Genomic DNA, 14231 nt, shown 5'->3' on the forward strand with positions numbered 1-14231 from the left:
CAGCATACAGCAACATTGGCAGCGTGCAACGTAACATAAAACCAAAGAGAAGGTCGCAAATAACTAATTAATTCAAACTCCGGCAAGAATCGTTTGTCAGTGAAGCATACTCAGAGATAATCAATCATACTGTCTTTCTCTTATGCTAGTATTGTAAATTGTATCTCCAAAAAGTCAGTAGGTATAGTTTTTAGGGTTCCGTACCCAAAAGGTAAAACGGGACCCTATTACCAAGACTTCGCTGTCCGTCCGTCCGTCCGTCTGTCTGTCACCAGGCTGTATCTCACGAACCGTGATAGCTAGACAGTTAAAATTTTCACAGATGATGAATTCTGTTGCCGCTATAACAACAAATACTAAAAACCGAATAAAATAAAGATTTAAATGGGGCTCCCATACAACAAACGTGATTTTTGACCAAAGTTAAGCAACGTCGGGCGTGGTCAGTACTTGGATGGGTGACCGTTTTTTTTTGCTATTTCTTTTCCATTTTTTTTTTCATTATGGTACGGAACCCTTCGTGCGCGAGTCCGACTCGCACTTGCCCGGTTTTTTTTTTATTCTTCCGTTACAGTCTGTCCGCTTTTGTAAGATCAAGTGCGCCATAATAAATCTCTGGCGAACTTTAAGATGAATTTAAGTAGCAAAAACCAGATGTCGCCTCTGTAGGGACAAATTAAGCTTTCCGTATCTGTGATAAATCCGTCACCACTAATCTGTCAAAATTGTCAAAAAATGTCACCAATGTTGTGAAATATAAACTTATACAATTATTCCACAATTACAAGAAATCGATAGATATTTAAGCTTATTAAATCGCAAACGGGCAGTATTTCGGATTAATAAAGATGACGGAGGTATTGCCAGCGGAGGAGGCGCGACAGGACCGAGTGGAAACCATTATGAAAGGCTTTCAAGTGTATCCTTTTAATATATCAATATGGTATATCATATATTTTATGTGAAGTTACTAATAAATACTTATTCTAGTATTAGGTAAATTTAAATTTTATGTTATCTACAGGGTGATTTAATAAGCGAGTGATTATACCACTTTCTTAGTTGAAAAATATTGAATGAAACTTTGTTGTTCATGTGGTATTTTTCTGATTAAAATGAATGAACAAAGTGACACGTTTCATCAACTTAATCCATACTATATTATTAAAACTAAAAGAAAGAGAGGCAGACAGATACTAAGGTGGGAAGATGATATAAAGAAGGTTGCTGGACCAGCTTGGAGTAGGGAAGCGCGGGAGAGAGAGCGCTGGAAGGTTTTAGAGGAGGCCTATGTCACAGTACAAGAACAGTAGTGAATCTTCATAGAAATGAGCCGCTGCCGGCTTGAATGTGTGCGTGCGCGCCGGGCGCCCTGTACGCACGCGCTGCCACGCACACATTAGCATAATATACGGGGGAATACGGTGGCGGCAGTGTGGGCTGTACCGCGACTGTGATCGCGCGCATTCGAGTACGCTGCCCGCCCGCTCGCATTCGTCTGCTCTGACAGTAGGCCTTAATTTTTTTGATCATGACTTCGAACAGAGACAATAGTATAAGTAAGGTACGAGATTCAAAAGCTTGATTATATCACTATTGTATACAATACTTTTTCTACGAATCAACAAAAATAATACTTTAAACTAGTAGAATCATACAAACGAACCAAACCAAAAGTATACAGTTAATTGTAAGATACGCGAGCAACCGCGATACCATCATACTGGTACGCGCCTCGGCCGCCCGGCGCGTTAGTCAACGACACCTTCTCGTAACTCATGAGGCCCTGGTACTTGCTCCGCGCTAAATTAAATTTTTAGACAGTTGTTTTCTCGATTTTTGCCACCGTAAGCCTATGGAGACTAATAAGCAACACTAAGTGGTTTTCGTAGTCTATGGATGTTGCTATATTAAGGGTATCACATGCGCGTTTCTGACTTATGAACCAATTGTTTCTACTATACAAACTAAAATTAATAATTAATTTGAGCTATGGTTTTATTTCGTCCTCTTGACCGCGGCGAGCTGTGATTGGTCAATTTCATTATAGTTGACTAAACTGTATCGAAATGAATATTATAGTTGAGTTGGGAGCTCATACATTTAAAATACCCATTTGCGGTTTGGTATAAGAAATGTTAATTCAAAAATTACAGTCGACGAGTAGAAAAAAAAATTTTAGTGTCTCAATAACGACTCCTCAAACCCGGACTTGTCATTCTTCATAATACCTACTTGCCCATGCTTCCCTAAAACCTTTTTACTAAAGTTATACGTAAGGATGAGAATTTACTTTACTTTAACCGCTAACAATAAAGCGTTCCGAACATGCAGAAACCGGAGGATTTTTTTTCTGTATTGAATTTATAATTTTTTTAATAAATGCCATTTCCTAATGTAAATATTTAAAAAGCGTTTTATTTATACTTAATTTATGAATTGATAGAACATTTCATTATATTATAATAAATAGAAACGTAGTGCTACTCATAATACGCAAATAATATTTAACTAAAAATAAAAGTGACAACCCTAAGCGCCAACGCAAGAGTAGGCAAATAACTTGCCGAGCGGCCTTAGATTCACTACTGTTCTTAGTGTACTGTGCCTATGTGGACAAGCTAGAAATAATTAAAAATAGAGGAAATAAAATAAAACATGTAACTACACATAATATCTAGCAATAAAGGCTATCTTTATCTTTATATTATTATTATTAATATTATAAATGAGAAAGTGTGCCTGTCTGTCTGTCTGTCTGTTACCTCTTCACGCTTAAACCGCTGAACCGATTTAGTTGAAATTTGGCATAGAGATAATTTGAGTCACGGGGAAGGACATAGGATAGATTTTATGTTGGGAATCATCCCTGAAGAGAGTGAAAAGGGGTGGTGGAATTGAGAAAGTTAATGAATTGCCTGATCACTGATTGAAACTTAGGCTCAAATTGAATGATTGCTATTACACTTTATTCAGGCGCTATGCTTACACTAGGGGGCATCCATTAATTACGTCACACGTTTAGGGGGAGGGAGGGGTCAAGAAAATGTGACATGTTGTGACATGGGGGAGGGGGGAGTCACAAACATTGTGACGTCACTTTAACTTCATCAGTAACCGAAAATTAATTTATATTTTTTTATTCGCTGTACAGTTAAATAATGAGTTTTTGGAAGTAATTTTCGTTCCTAATTGGTTTTGTGTTATAAAATTACTAATATTTCTTTTACCAATAATATTTTTTTATTAAAAAAATAATGCCGAGTTAACAAAATTGCCTAAAATGTGACTTCACACCAGGGAGGGATTTGCAAAATGTGATCAAGTGTGACAAGGACGGGGGGAGGGGTCAAAAAACCTAGAAATTCGTGTGACGTAATTAATGGATGATCCCTAGCTGGTGTTACTGATTCCACGCAGACAAAGTTTCGGGCAAAACCTAGTAGTATTATAAATCATCATTTAATACTATTAAATGTATTCTAATATATGATTTTATAATAAAGGGAACTTTGTTTTATAATATAACTAACTTTGTTTTATAAAGTGACCCGCCCCGGCTTCGCACAGGTTAGCAGTTAGTAATGTTCATGCTTAGCGTCCATACTTCAGCAGGAAAACACTGGGGACCCATATGAACCCACATGAATTTGCGCTGTATAAAATTTGCTCTGTATAAAATTTGCTCTGTATAAAATTTGCTCTGTATAAAATTTGCTCTGTATAAAATTTGCTCTGTATAAAATTTGCTCTGTATAAAATTTGCTCTGTATAAAATTTGCTCTGTATAAAATTTGCTCTGTATAAAATTTCTTTAACAAGTGTTACAACAGTAACTGGATGAATCTCCGTGACGCAGACTCAGGTATGTGTATTATTTATCATTCTCTATAGATATTTTATTTATTTAACCTTTATTGCACAAAAGGAAACCTTACAGTACAAAAGGCGGACTTAATGCCATGAGGCATTCTCTACCAGTCAACCTTTAGGCAAAGCAGAGAGATTGTAGGCGGTGCTACTTTAACATTTACAACAACAACAAATAATATAATAACATACCATACATACATATAAAATATACATATTTATATTACTAATGATTATTTTGCCTTTATGTAATAAAATTTTCATTAAGTTTCATTAAGCCTGGAGTCCGCTTGACAACTAATCCCAAGAATTGACATAGGCACAAATTTTTACGAAAGCGACTGCCATCTGATCTTTCAACCCAGAGGAGAAACTATGCCTTACTGGGATTAGTCCGGTTTCTTCACGATGTTTTCCTTCACCGAAAAGCAACTGGTAAATATCAAATGATATTGTACATAAGTACCGAAAAACTCATTGGTACGAGCCGGGATTTGAACCCGCGACCTCTGGATTGAAAGTCGCATATTTGTAGGGAATGGTTTTTTAAACAACATACAATACTTTTGGGTGGAATTTTGATCCTACTAAAACTATACAGAATAATTTTTGCAAAATATTTTTGTCATGGGCCACCGTTTAAGAGTTATTTAGGAATAAGGAATAACTAACAAAAGGGGCTTTATACCCCCTATCTATTTTAGCTTCACCCCCATCTTTGGGTGAACTATTATTTTCATTGATTACATTATAAATAGCTTTGCCAACAATAACCGTTAGAACTTCCCACTGGCTTCTAAATTATTACTTAGCGTCCAACATCAATTTAGAATTTAATATGTCAATTGTCAAGGTCGTTTATTCTTGTACTACTAAGTGTAAAACTATATTACTTTTTTTAATAGTTTTTTATTCAGTAAAAAAATATTCAAATTGATTTATCGACTTCGAGCAACACCGGCTTCCGACACATCGGAAGGGAGGGGCCCAAGCGATATCTCACCGTACAAATCATTCTGCCATTTTTCGCGGGGGGAAAGGTGCACACAGTCGCACTTCTCACACACTTACATACAAAATCCAATCTGTAATGACGACACAAATACATAGAAAATGACACACGTCAAAGACAAATCTTGCAAACCTCGGTCTCTTTTTGTGTACGGACGAGTGACAAGTGTCACAACGCGCACACTAACACATTTTCGTTGAAGCATGTTATTGTATTCTGAGAGATGAGAAGTCGGATTTGTCGCTCGACCGATCCGCAATTTGTACTGAGCGAGCAAAATCGATAAATCCAACAATTACATGAGACTAAAATGTAATAATTGTGTTTGAATGTAATTAAACGTATGATATGTAAAAAAAAAATATTACATGTGAAATGTAACACTTTCTTTTTGTAAATTTGTTGTCCCCGACCTCTTTTTATAACAAAAAACCGAGCAAACAGGCATTTTTGTGCAGCAGTGTTCACGCGCGCGTCTGGACTCGGTCTAGTGAAAAATCCAAGTGCAACTAGTTTTATTACCCGCGCTAGATTAGATTGACGCGCTAATCTTGTACCTCGGCAGAGGGGAAATAGTGCGAATGCCGCCTCCCTTCCGTGTTGCTCGAAGTTTATCGATTCTTTTAAACAAAAAAAATCACTAAGTATGAGCGGCACAAATTCTCCCCCTCCCCCCCCCCCCACGCGAGCACTCGCGTTTCACGCATGGTCTAATAAAACATGGTCTTCTATTCCCAGAGTGACACAGGGCTACGTCACAATAACATGGCCGCTATATATAGCGCTATCGCATATTATCATATAGCGCTGTCGCATGATGACGTAGGCTTGTGTCAGTTAGGTGACCTAGAAAAGACGGGAATAGAGTACCAGGCGGAGTATATTATTATACCATGGTTTCACGGAAAGGCGCTACAGGGTTAACTTTTTGACTGCAAAGATGTAACCAACGACCAACGCCATAGTAACTTACTTACTAACTTGGCTGGCTCAATGATTCTTGGCCTCCAACACAAGAGCACGCCACTTTGCTCGATCCAGAGCGGTATCACGCCAGCTTTCGCCGACGCCGAGCTCACGGAGATCTGCCTCCACTCTATCTAGGAACTACTTAAAATCAAATGTAAAAATTTAATTTTTAAACTACTACAGCTAAAAAAAAACTAAAATAACATTTGTATTTACAACAATTTTCAGGGAAAATAATGTGGCAGTACAACGAGGACATGTCAAACCCAAATGTGGAGCACGAGGCCAGGGTGCCGAAGCGTATCTTGAAGTGCAGGGTGGTCTCGCGCGAGATGAACTTCAGCTCCGTTGAGGCTTTGGAGAGGTTCCGGTTAGAACAGGTTTGTTACATTACAACGACCAGCTCCAAGGTACAGAACAGGGGCCGATTGCATAACAAACTACAACTAATATTACAAGCGGAACTCCTTTTCTAATTTGACTTATTAAATAAGGAGTTCCGCTTGTAATATTAGTTGTAGTTTGTTATGCAATCGACCCCAGGGGTCGGCAAACTCACCAATAGAAATCACAAGTTTTAGGCATGCTTCAATGAAATCAAAGTGGTAACAAACAACTCTTAAGGGGCTACCCCACGCCAATGACCTTCGATCTGAATCCCATAGTTTTCTAATGTTTTTTGTAGCTTATTATATTAACAGCAACGGCTTTAAGCAATATAGTATCCCATATTTACTACAAAGTTCATTGTCTTCGAGATATTTGGCATCAAAGTTGAACAATTTTAGGCTAAAAAACTGGTTTTCTGGCCATAACTTTTGTGTTAATTAGTTTAAAATAAAACCCTGGACACGTTTTTCGAGACGTCAAAGACGAACCCAAATATGTAGATTTCGTACATGTAAGATCCTTTACTGCAAACTAGATACGAAAAAAGTGTTTTTTTAGACAATGTTTAAAAAAATCATAAAAAAATTAGTATTCATTTTTTTCAAAATCCGGTGGACAAAACCGGAGATAAAGGATTGAAAAACCTATAACCGTTTGTCTTATAATTATATCTGTACTGCAAAAAAAGGAGAGTCGATTCAAAACTAGTCCAAAATCGATGAAAACCTCAGGTAGCCCCTTAAGTGTTAATAGTTTGAAAGGCTTGAAGAGCCGCAATATCACCTTCAAAGAGTCGAATTGCCGACCACTGGTATAGTCCTGATACTCTGTATCTTTAGGTATTTAAATAAAAGTAAACAAAATCTACCTTCAAATGGCTCCTTAACCCAGTTGAGGGTAGATGAAAACATTACATGATCAAATAATGTAGGTTAAAGTCTGGTCGTTCAGTGACTGATCCAGGCGGTTTTGTAAATGGTCGGTCAACCAATAAATGTTATAACTACCCGAAAATGTACAAGATTATAAATTGTTTGTTTACTTTTATTTAACCTTTTCGACGCCGTGTCAAATACATAAGCTGTCACTCGGACGCCACGTCACCGAAGTGTCAAAACTGAAATGGAACTTTATGCATATGCGCGTAGGTCTATGTTGCTCTGTGGTCTGTGACCGATTAATCGGCTTTGGCGTTGAACCTCAGGTGCGGATATATCGGTCATTGTCGTCTAAAAGGTTAAATACCTAAAGATACAGACTAACTTTAACCTACATTATTTGATCGTGCAATGTTTTCATCTACCCTCAACTGGCTTAAGGAGCCATTTTAGGGTAGATTTTGTTTACTTTTATTTAAATACCTAAAGATACTGAGTGTAGTCCTGCCTGTAAATTACTTCAATAACATTTAATTCCTCAAGTACACTCAAGTTCATAAACATATTTTACAAGCCAACTTTCCCTCGCCTCTAAGCAAAGAGAAATTGAAATAGAAAGTTACTGTCGTGGTAAATTATGTAGCTACAGTACATTTACTGCCATCTTTCGACAGAAGATTAAAATTGTTAGAACGCCATTTGACTTTGATCATTATTCTTCCACTGAGATATGAAATAAGGATCAAAGTTCAATGGCGTTCTAACAGTTTTAATCTTCTGTCGAAAGATGGCAGTAAATTTACAGTGGCTACATAATTTACTTTGACAATCCGCCTCTATACACTCTATTCTCCTTGCCTCTAAGTAAGGTTGTGTAAATATATTTTTGGAACATCGTGCATCGGCTTGTAGAGGTGTTTGTGTACTCGAACATACCAATCATAGACAAATGTCAAAAACCAAGGAGTATTTTGCTTCTTATGTTCATTTTGAATGCATTGATTGGCGACTTAACTGCAAAAAAGCGTACTGGCGAGGGCGCCAAAGTTATTTAATAAGTTACCAGAATCATGGCAAACGGCATCAATATATAAATTTAAGTCCTTATTATTTAAATGTTTACTAGATAAATGTTATTATAGTGTAACCAAAGAGAATAAAGTCTATAGAGACGGATTGTCAAAGTAAATTATGTAGCCACTGTAAACTTACTGCCATCTTTCGACAGAACATAAAACTGTTAGAACGCCATTTGACTTTGATCCTTATTCTTTAAGTGATATGTGTTAACGTATTAAATATTAATATTCACGCCATCTACTCGACTATAGGCCAAAGGTATGGTTCCATGTTTTCGAGCGATGGCGCCACAACCTTCAGCCTATGCTCGAGTAGATGGCGTGAATATTAATATTTAAAAAGTTAAGACATATCAGTTAAAGAATAAGGATCAAAGTCAAATGGCGTTCAAACAGGTTTAATCTTCTGTCGAAAGATGGCAGTAAATGAACTGTAGCTACATAATTTACCATGACAGTAACTCTCTTCTTCAAATCCTCTTTGGTGTAACTGATTATTTTAATGATATTGACATATGCCAAAATAATGAATTGTAATTTTATTGGTTGGTTTTGGGTTAGCACTGATTGACTAGCACGTTATCTTTTCGCGGATTAGCAAAGTAATATTTTGGTTTTAATTAGTATGGATTTCCGCAAAGTAACGCCTGATTCTATTCAGTAATTTTAATCTATTAGCATAATTATTTCCTAGCATAGTTACAACATGAACATTTGACAATTTTTATTTTATTTTTTGTATAAGTACATGAATTGTCTCACTAAATTATATTTGCATATGCCAATCTAATGAGATTGGTAAATTATGGGTAATGACCCATGTAAATAATGTAAAAAAAAAGTATATAGTTAGATAATAAGAAATTATTTCGTACGCCAAAAGGCACATCATGGCTGTTCCTTAGAATAATAAGTTATCACCTATTTATGTACCTGTGATGAATGAATAAAGTATTGAATTGAATTAATAAAGTCTGTATATTTCCAGAAAGTGCTATTCAAAGGGCGATGCCTGGAGGAGTGGTTCTTCGAGTTCGGCTACGTGATCCCCAACTCGACCAACACGTGGCAGTCCGTCATAGAGTCCGCGCCCGAGTCGCAGATGATGCCCGCCAACGTGCTCAAGTAAGCTTTTTAGGGTTCCGTACCCAAAGGGTAAAACGGGACCCTATTACTAAGACTTCGCTGTCCGTCCGTCCGTCCGTCCGTCCGTCCGTCCGTCTGTCACCAGGCTGTATCTCACGAACCGTGATAGCTAGACAGTTGAAATTTTCACAGATGATGTGTTTCTGTTGCCGCTATAACAACAAATACTAAAAACAGAATAAAATAAAGATTTAAATGGGGCTCCCATACAACAAACGTGATTTTTGACCAAAGTTAAGCAACGTCGGGAGTGGTCAGTACTTGGATGGGTGACCGTTTTTTTTTGCTTTCTTTTTTGTTTTTTTTTTTTATACGGTACGGAACCCTTCGTGCGCGAGTCCGACTCGCACTTGCCCGATTTTTTTATTTCTTTTTTTATAATCTGTGCACAGATAATACATGCTCGGTAACGCAGTTGAGGTAAGTTCAAGTAGATTTTTATATTATTCCATCTTCAGTTTAAGGTCAGTATATCTATACATACAGAGTGGATTTTGTATGATGTTTAAGTTTAACAGGTAAAGGAGCATTTTTAATATGGCCAGTACTAAGTCGGTCCATAAATTCTGTCACAAAGGTTTTTACTAAAAATGTTATAGATACATTTCCCTTAATTATTCACATACATACATGGTTTAAAAGCTTATTTTATGATACACTACTTACTATATATTTCAACGTAATTTATCGTCTCAGTTTTGCATAATTTTATATAATATTTGAAAAAAAAAAATCATGGGGTGTTTTACCCCAAAAATACGCGCTCTGTTCAATGTATTTTGATCCATATCTATTAATTTATATTTTTTTAATGGTTGAATCTTACATTAATATAAAAGCTAGGTCTTTAAAATTTATTTAGATATATAATACAAGTGTATTGGACTGCTAAATTACTACTGTACACGTTTTACCAAATGTACTCGTTGTATGGCAATCAAAAATAAGCGTGTTACTGGAAAGTGTCCTTTGAAAGGGTATTAGTAGAATTGCAGACTGGTCGGATAACTAAATGCTGGTGACAAAGTAAAGTTATAATAAAGTAGGTTCATACAAATAAAGAATTAAAAATATTTAATAAATTTATACTCCCTTTTGTGACGTATAATTTTGCACAAACCTGCCGCGTGATCGCGTCTAAAGACAATCACAATGTAACCAGGAATAAATTAAAGTCACGATATAAGTTTTAAATTAATTATAATACGTTTTGATCAGTAGTAAACAAGCTTTCAAATCATGGGTATATTATTTTATTAAAACCTTCGTATTACATTTTATCAGCCAATACCTTTGTGACAGGTCTTATGGACCGACTACGTATATACAGAATGAATTTTTGAATGAATCAATGTATACAGGGTGACTATTTAAATGGGTCTGTAATTCTGTATGTACGATTTTTAAATTAATGACTTTATTATAGTCAATTTGTGTATGGACTAATGTCCTATACCTAATATTTATTTAAAGTACATATGGTACTTTCCGTGCGTATGTCAAAAGTTTAAGGGGCCTTGTGTACTGTAAAATGTTGTACGATACACGTGCGAATAGGTAATTGGCAACTCGTGTCGATTTAAAACATTAATTTATTGGCACTCGTTTTGAATTTCCTCTTTTCCGCACTTACTCGTATTATTTAACATGAAGTATACTATTATTTAACATTTCTTCAATTCTTTTTTAAAATACGCCGAGCCAAAGCGACTTAGGCTTAGACTGCCATAGGGATCATTCGACGCGTTAGGTACATTTCGGGGTAAACTATTTTTATTTTTATGTTTAACTTTCTTTGTTGTTTCTTTACTTGTGTATGTTATAGTTTATCACGAATAAATGAGATGAGATGAGATGAGAGGTATAATGAAACTATGCTTTAACCATGTTTTTTTTTCCAGTGGCAACGTGGTGATAGAGACGAAATTCTTCGATGGTGATCTCCTGCTCACCACGTCTAGAGTGCGTCTGTTCTACGTTTAGGTGCATTTACTATTAATAGTTGTAATTTGCATTTATTTATTGTTCGTTAATAAAATTTATTTTTACTGTATTTAGAACTATTTGGACTCTTAAATGTTGTACAGTGAACTGCAAAATAGGGTATTTGACTACTAGTCAAATCAGTTACTTTTTTCGAACTGTCAAAACGATTTCGTACTATGGAATTTATATGAAACACTGGCATGTGACGTCACAATCAAATTACCTACTCTTTATAGTTTTATACGGGTTTTAAAATATAAATTGTGTCTAAAAACAACTGCTGTCCACGTTTCTCTATTAATCTTCTGGTGCTTTATTTCATGCATGGTGTAAAGTAATTTATTTTAAATACAGTCAAATACCCTATTGTCGCCATGTACTTTTACGGCTGATGGTACAGTCGACGTCAAAGATGTGTTTACACTTTTCGCGTTATGTGTAAGGTGCAAAAGTGTAAACATAACTTTGACGTCGACTGTACTTAAGTATTTCTAGTTTTTTTATAGGGTTCCGTAAAAAAGAGGCTACCCCACTAGAGGCCGTCTAAGGTAACTCTGCACCGACTTAGAACAAAATGAGGGAATGTCATTAACCTTTTGGACGCCAATGACCGATATATCCGCTCCGCAGGTTCAACGCCAAAGATTAATCGGTCACAGACCACAGAGCAACATAGATCTACGTGCATTAATGCATAAAGTTCAATTTCAGTTTTGACACTTGGGTGACGTGGCGTCTGTGTTTGACACGGCGTCGAAAAGGTTAACATTATAAATGCCAGATTTTCATAGAAATTTGGGATTAATGATAACAATGGCCACATTTTGTTTTTGCAAAGCCTATAATAGTCCACCATTTGTACTTATTTTTATTATGCAATAAAGCATAAATTAATGAATAAATAAATAGTACCTAAATCATATAAATCTCAAACTAGATGTGCTACTTTTTTATAACCGTAAAATTATGCAAGAACTGCCTCCCTGAAAAATTATTTTCGTTTATCGTATAATGAGTTTCGTTTTATCATTTTGGTCTTCTTAGACCTAAAAATATAGGTATATGTACTAAATTACATCAAAGCCTCTCATTTTACATCGGGTATTAAAAAGATACGAAATCTTATTGTTAACCACTAAAATTTTATTTTTTTAATGTCCGGTCCCGTCATACATAAATAGGTATGATAAGTTTTAATTAGGCTGCTGTCTCACTGGCGGCGAGCAGCGAAATGCGAGTTACTTCGCCTGATTTCTCTACGTAGGTACTTGCCAGCAGAGTGAACACTGAAGATCGACAAATGTGTATTTTACACACGGAATATGCATCTACAAGTACGTTTCTTGCGCATAAAATATTCGCTATAGTTCGGTCGCGTTATGCGATAAAATCGTCATTATCTGCCACGCCAGCCTAGCGATGCTCGGAACCAACCAAATCGTTCCCAATTAGAAAGAATGCCTTCAACTGGTCACTGTAAACTTGACTTTCCAATTATAGTTCCTTTTTTCACCATTAGAAAAAAACTTACGCGATCTTGACGTGTACCTATTTTAATTGAAAAACGCTTTTAAAAATCAGTAACTATTACTTAAGAAAGTAAAATAATCGTATATGATTCATAATTGTTACATATTTGCCGTGACTTCTCGCCGCCGGTAGGATGGCTGCCTTAGTTATAAGTATTATATTGTATTTCACTTAGTAAGTTAGGTCGTGGTGCACTTTAGATATAAGTAGGTATTGTAAATGTATCCAATGTTCAATAATTTGCATTTAAAACAACCGTTTTTCCTGTAAATGTAATTACCATAGAGTAATATAAGTAAAGAAAGAGTGGTAAACATCGTTTTCTTACCAAAACGCTCGTTATTTCGTAGTCGACATCTAGCGTCAAGTAGCGGAATTTATCAGTACCTGTAGCTAGTTGAGAATAGACGTCTCGGCGAACGAAAACTCTAATGCTCAACAATTTTCAGTTAATATTATAACCGGATTAACAGGAAATCTATTTTCAACCCCTTCTGCTTATAATATTAGTTGTAAATTGTTTTAGTAGTAAATTTTTCGTCAGTAGCTACACTTGTGACATCTGGTGTCAAGTAGGGGTACTGATAGTTCCACTACTTGACGTTAGATGTCGACTACGAAATAACGCGCGTTTTGGTAAGAAAACTGATGCATGGAGTTACCACTCTTTCTTTACTTATATTACTCTATAGTCTATGGTATTACTTAACTATAGTTGGTCAAACGAATTTATCAGTAAATAAGAACAAAAAAACTGTACTCATCCTTTTCTTTTGGGGGCTAGTACTAGTGTAAGACAAAGATAGTATGATTATCTCCGACTATGTTTGTAATGAGACAGTCCTTTGACAAACTATATTACCTAAACCCCGTTATCAATGTTGCAGTTTATTGAAATTATGGGTTGGCTAAAATACGTACCCGAAATCCGCTTTTAGAATATATGCCTAAAAAAAGTGTGAGACGCAATGCACATTGGACAGATCTTGTACAAGTGTAATACCACCCTTAGCAGTGTTAAACTGACATATTCGCTAACTTCTGCGTAACTTACTTTCTATACATCTCGCTCGCACTAATATGTGAGTATGAGTTATTCCTTCCTTTTTAGGTAATTATTAAATTATTATACAATACAGGGATGGAATGTAAATTAGTTTTTGTCCTATACTATTAAACGAGGAATATATCTGTATATGTATGTATTTATACTCAAAAAAGTTCTAAAAAAAATGCCAAGGATTTCAAAACAATCGAAACGCCTGTTGGTTTTTTACGAGCAAGTTTGACGAAGTTTATATTTGTCATTCAGCCAGATATACCCTGATATGCTATTCCCTGATACTGAATTGATAGTATGATTGCCCAATC

The 14231-nt window shown here is 35.9% G+C and overlaps 1 protein-coding gene across 1 annotated transcript; it reads left to right on the forward strand.

Annotated features, from left to right (window-relative positions):
* Positions 1-724: 724 nt before the first annotated feature.
* On the forward strand, positions 725-11397 carry LOC134806439 (retinal rod rhodopsin-sensitive cGMP 3',5'-cyclic phosphodiesterase subunit delta). The gene is made up of 5 exons (XM_063779718.1): positions 725-919; positions 3834-3865; positions 6080-6231; positions 9187-9323; positions 11246-11397. The coding sequence occupies exons 1-5, from the start codon at positions 849-851 to the stop codon at positions 11325-11327; spliced, it is 474 nt and encodes a 157-aa protein (XP_063635788.1). The 5' UTR covers positions 725-848; the 3' UTR covers positions 11328-11397.
* Positions 11398-14231: the final 2834 nt, after the last annotated feature.

The sequence above is a fragment of the Cydia splendana genome, chromosome 3 (assembly GCF_910591565.1).
Source record: "Cydia splendana chromosome 3, ilCydSple1.2, whole genome shotgun sequence".
NCBI classification, from domain to species: Eukaryota; Metazoa; Arthropoda; class Insecta; order Lepidoptera; family Tortricidae; genus Cydia; species Cydia splendana.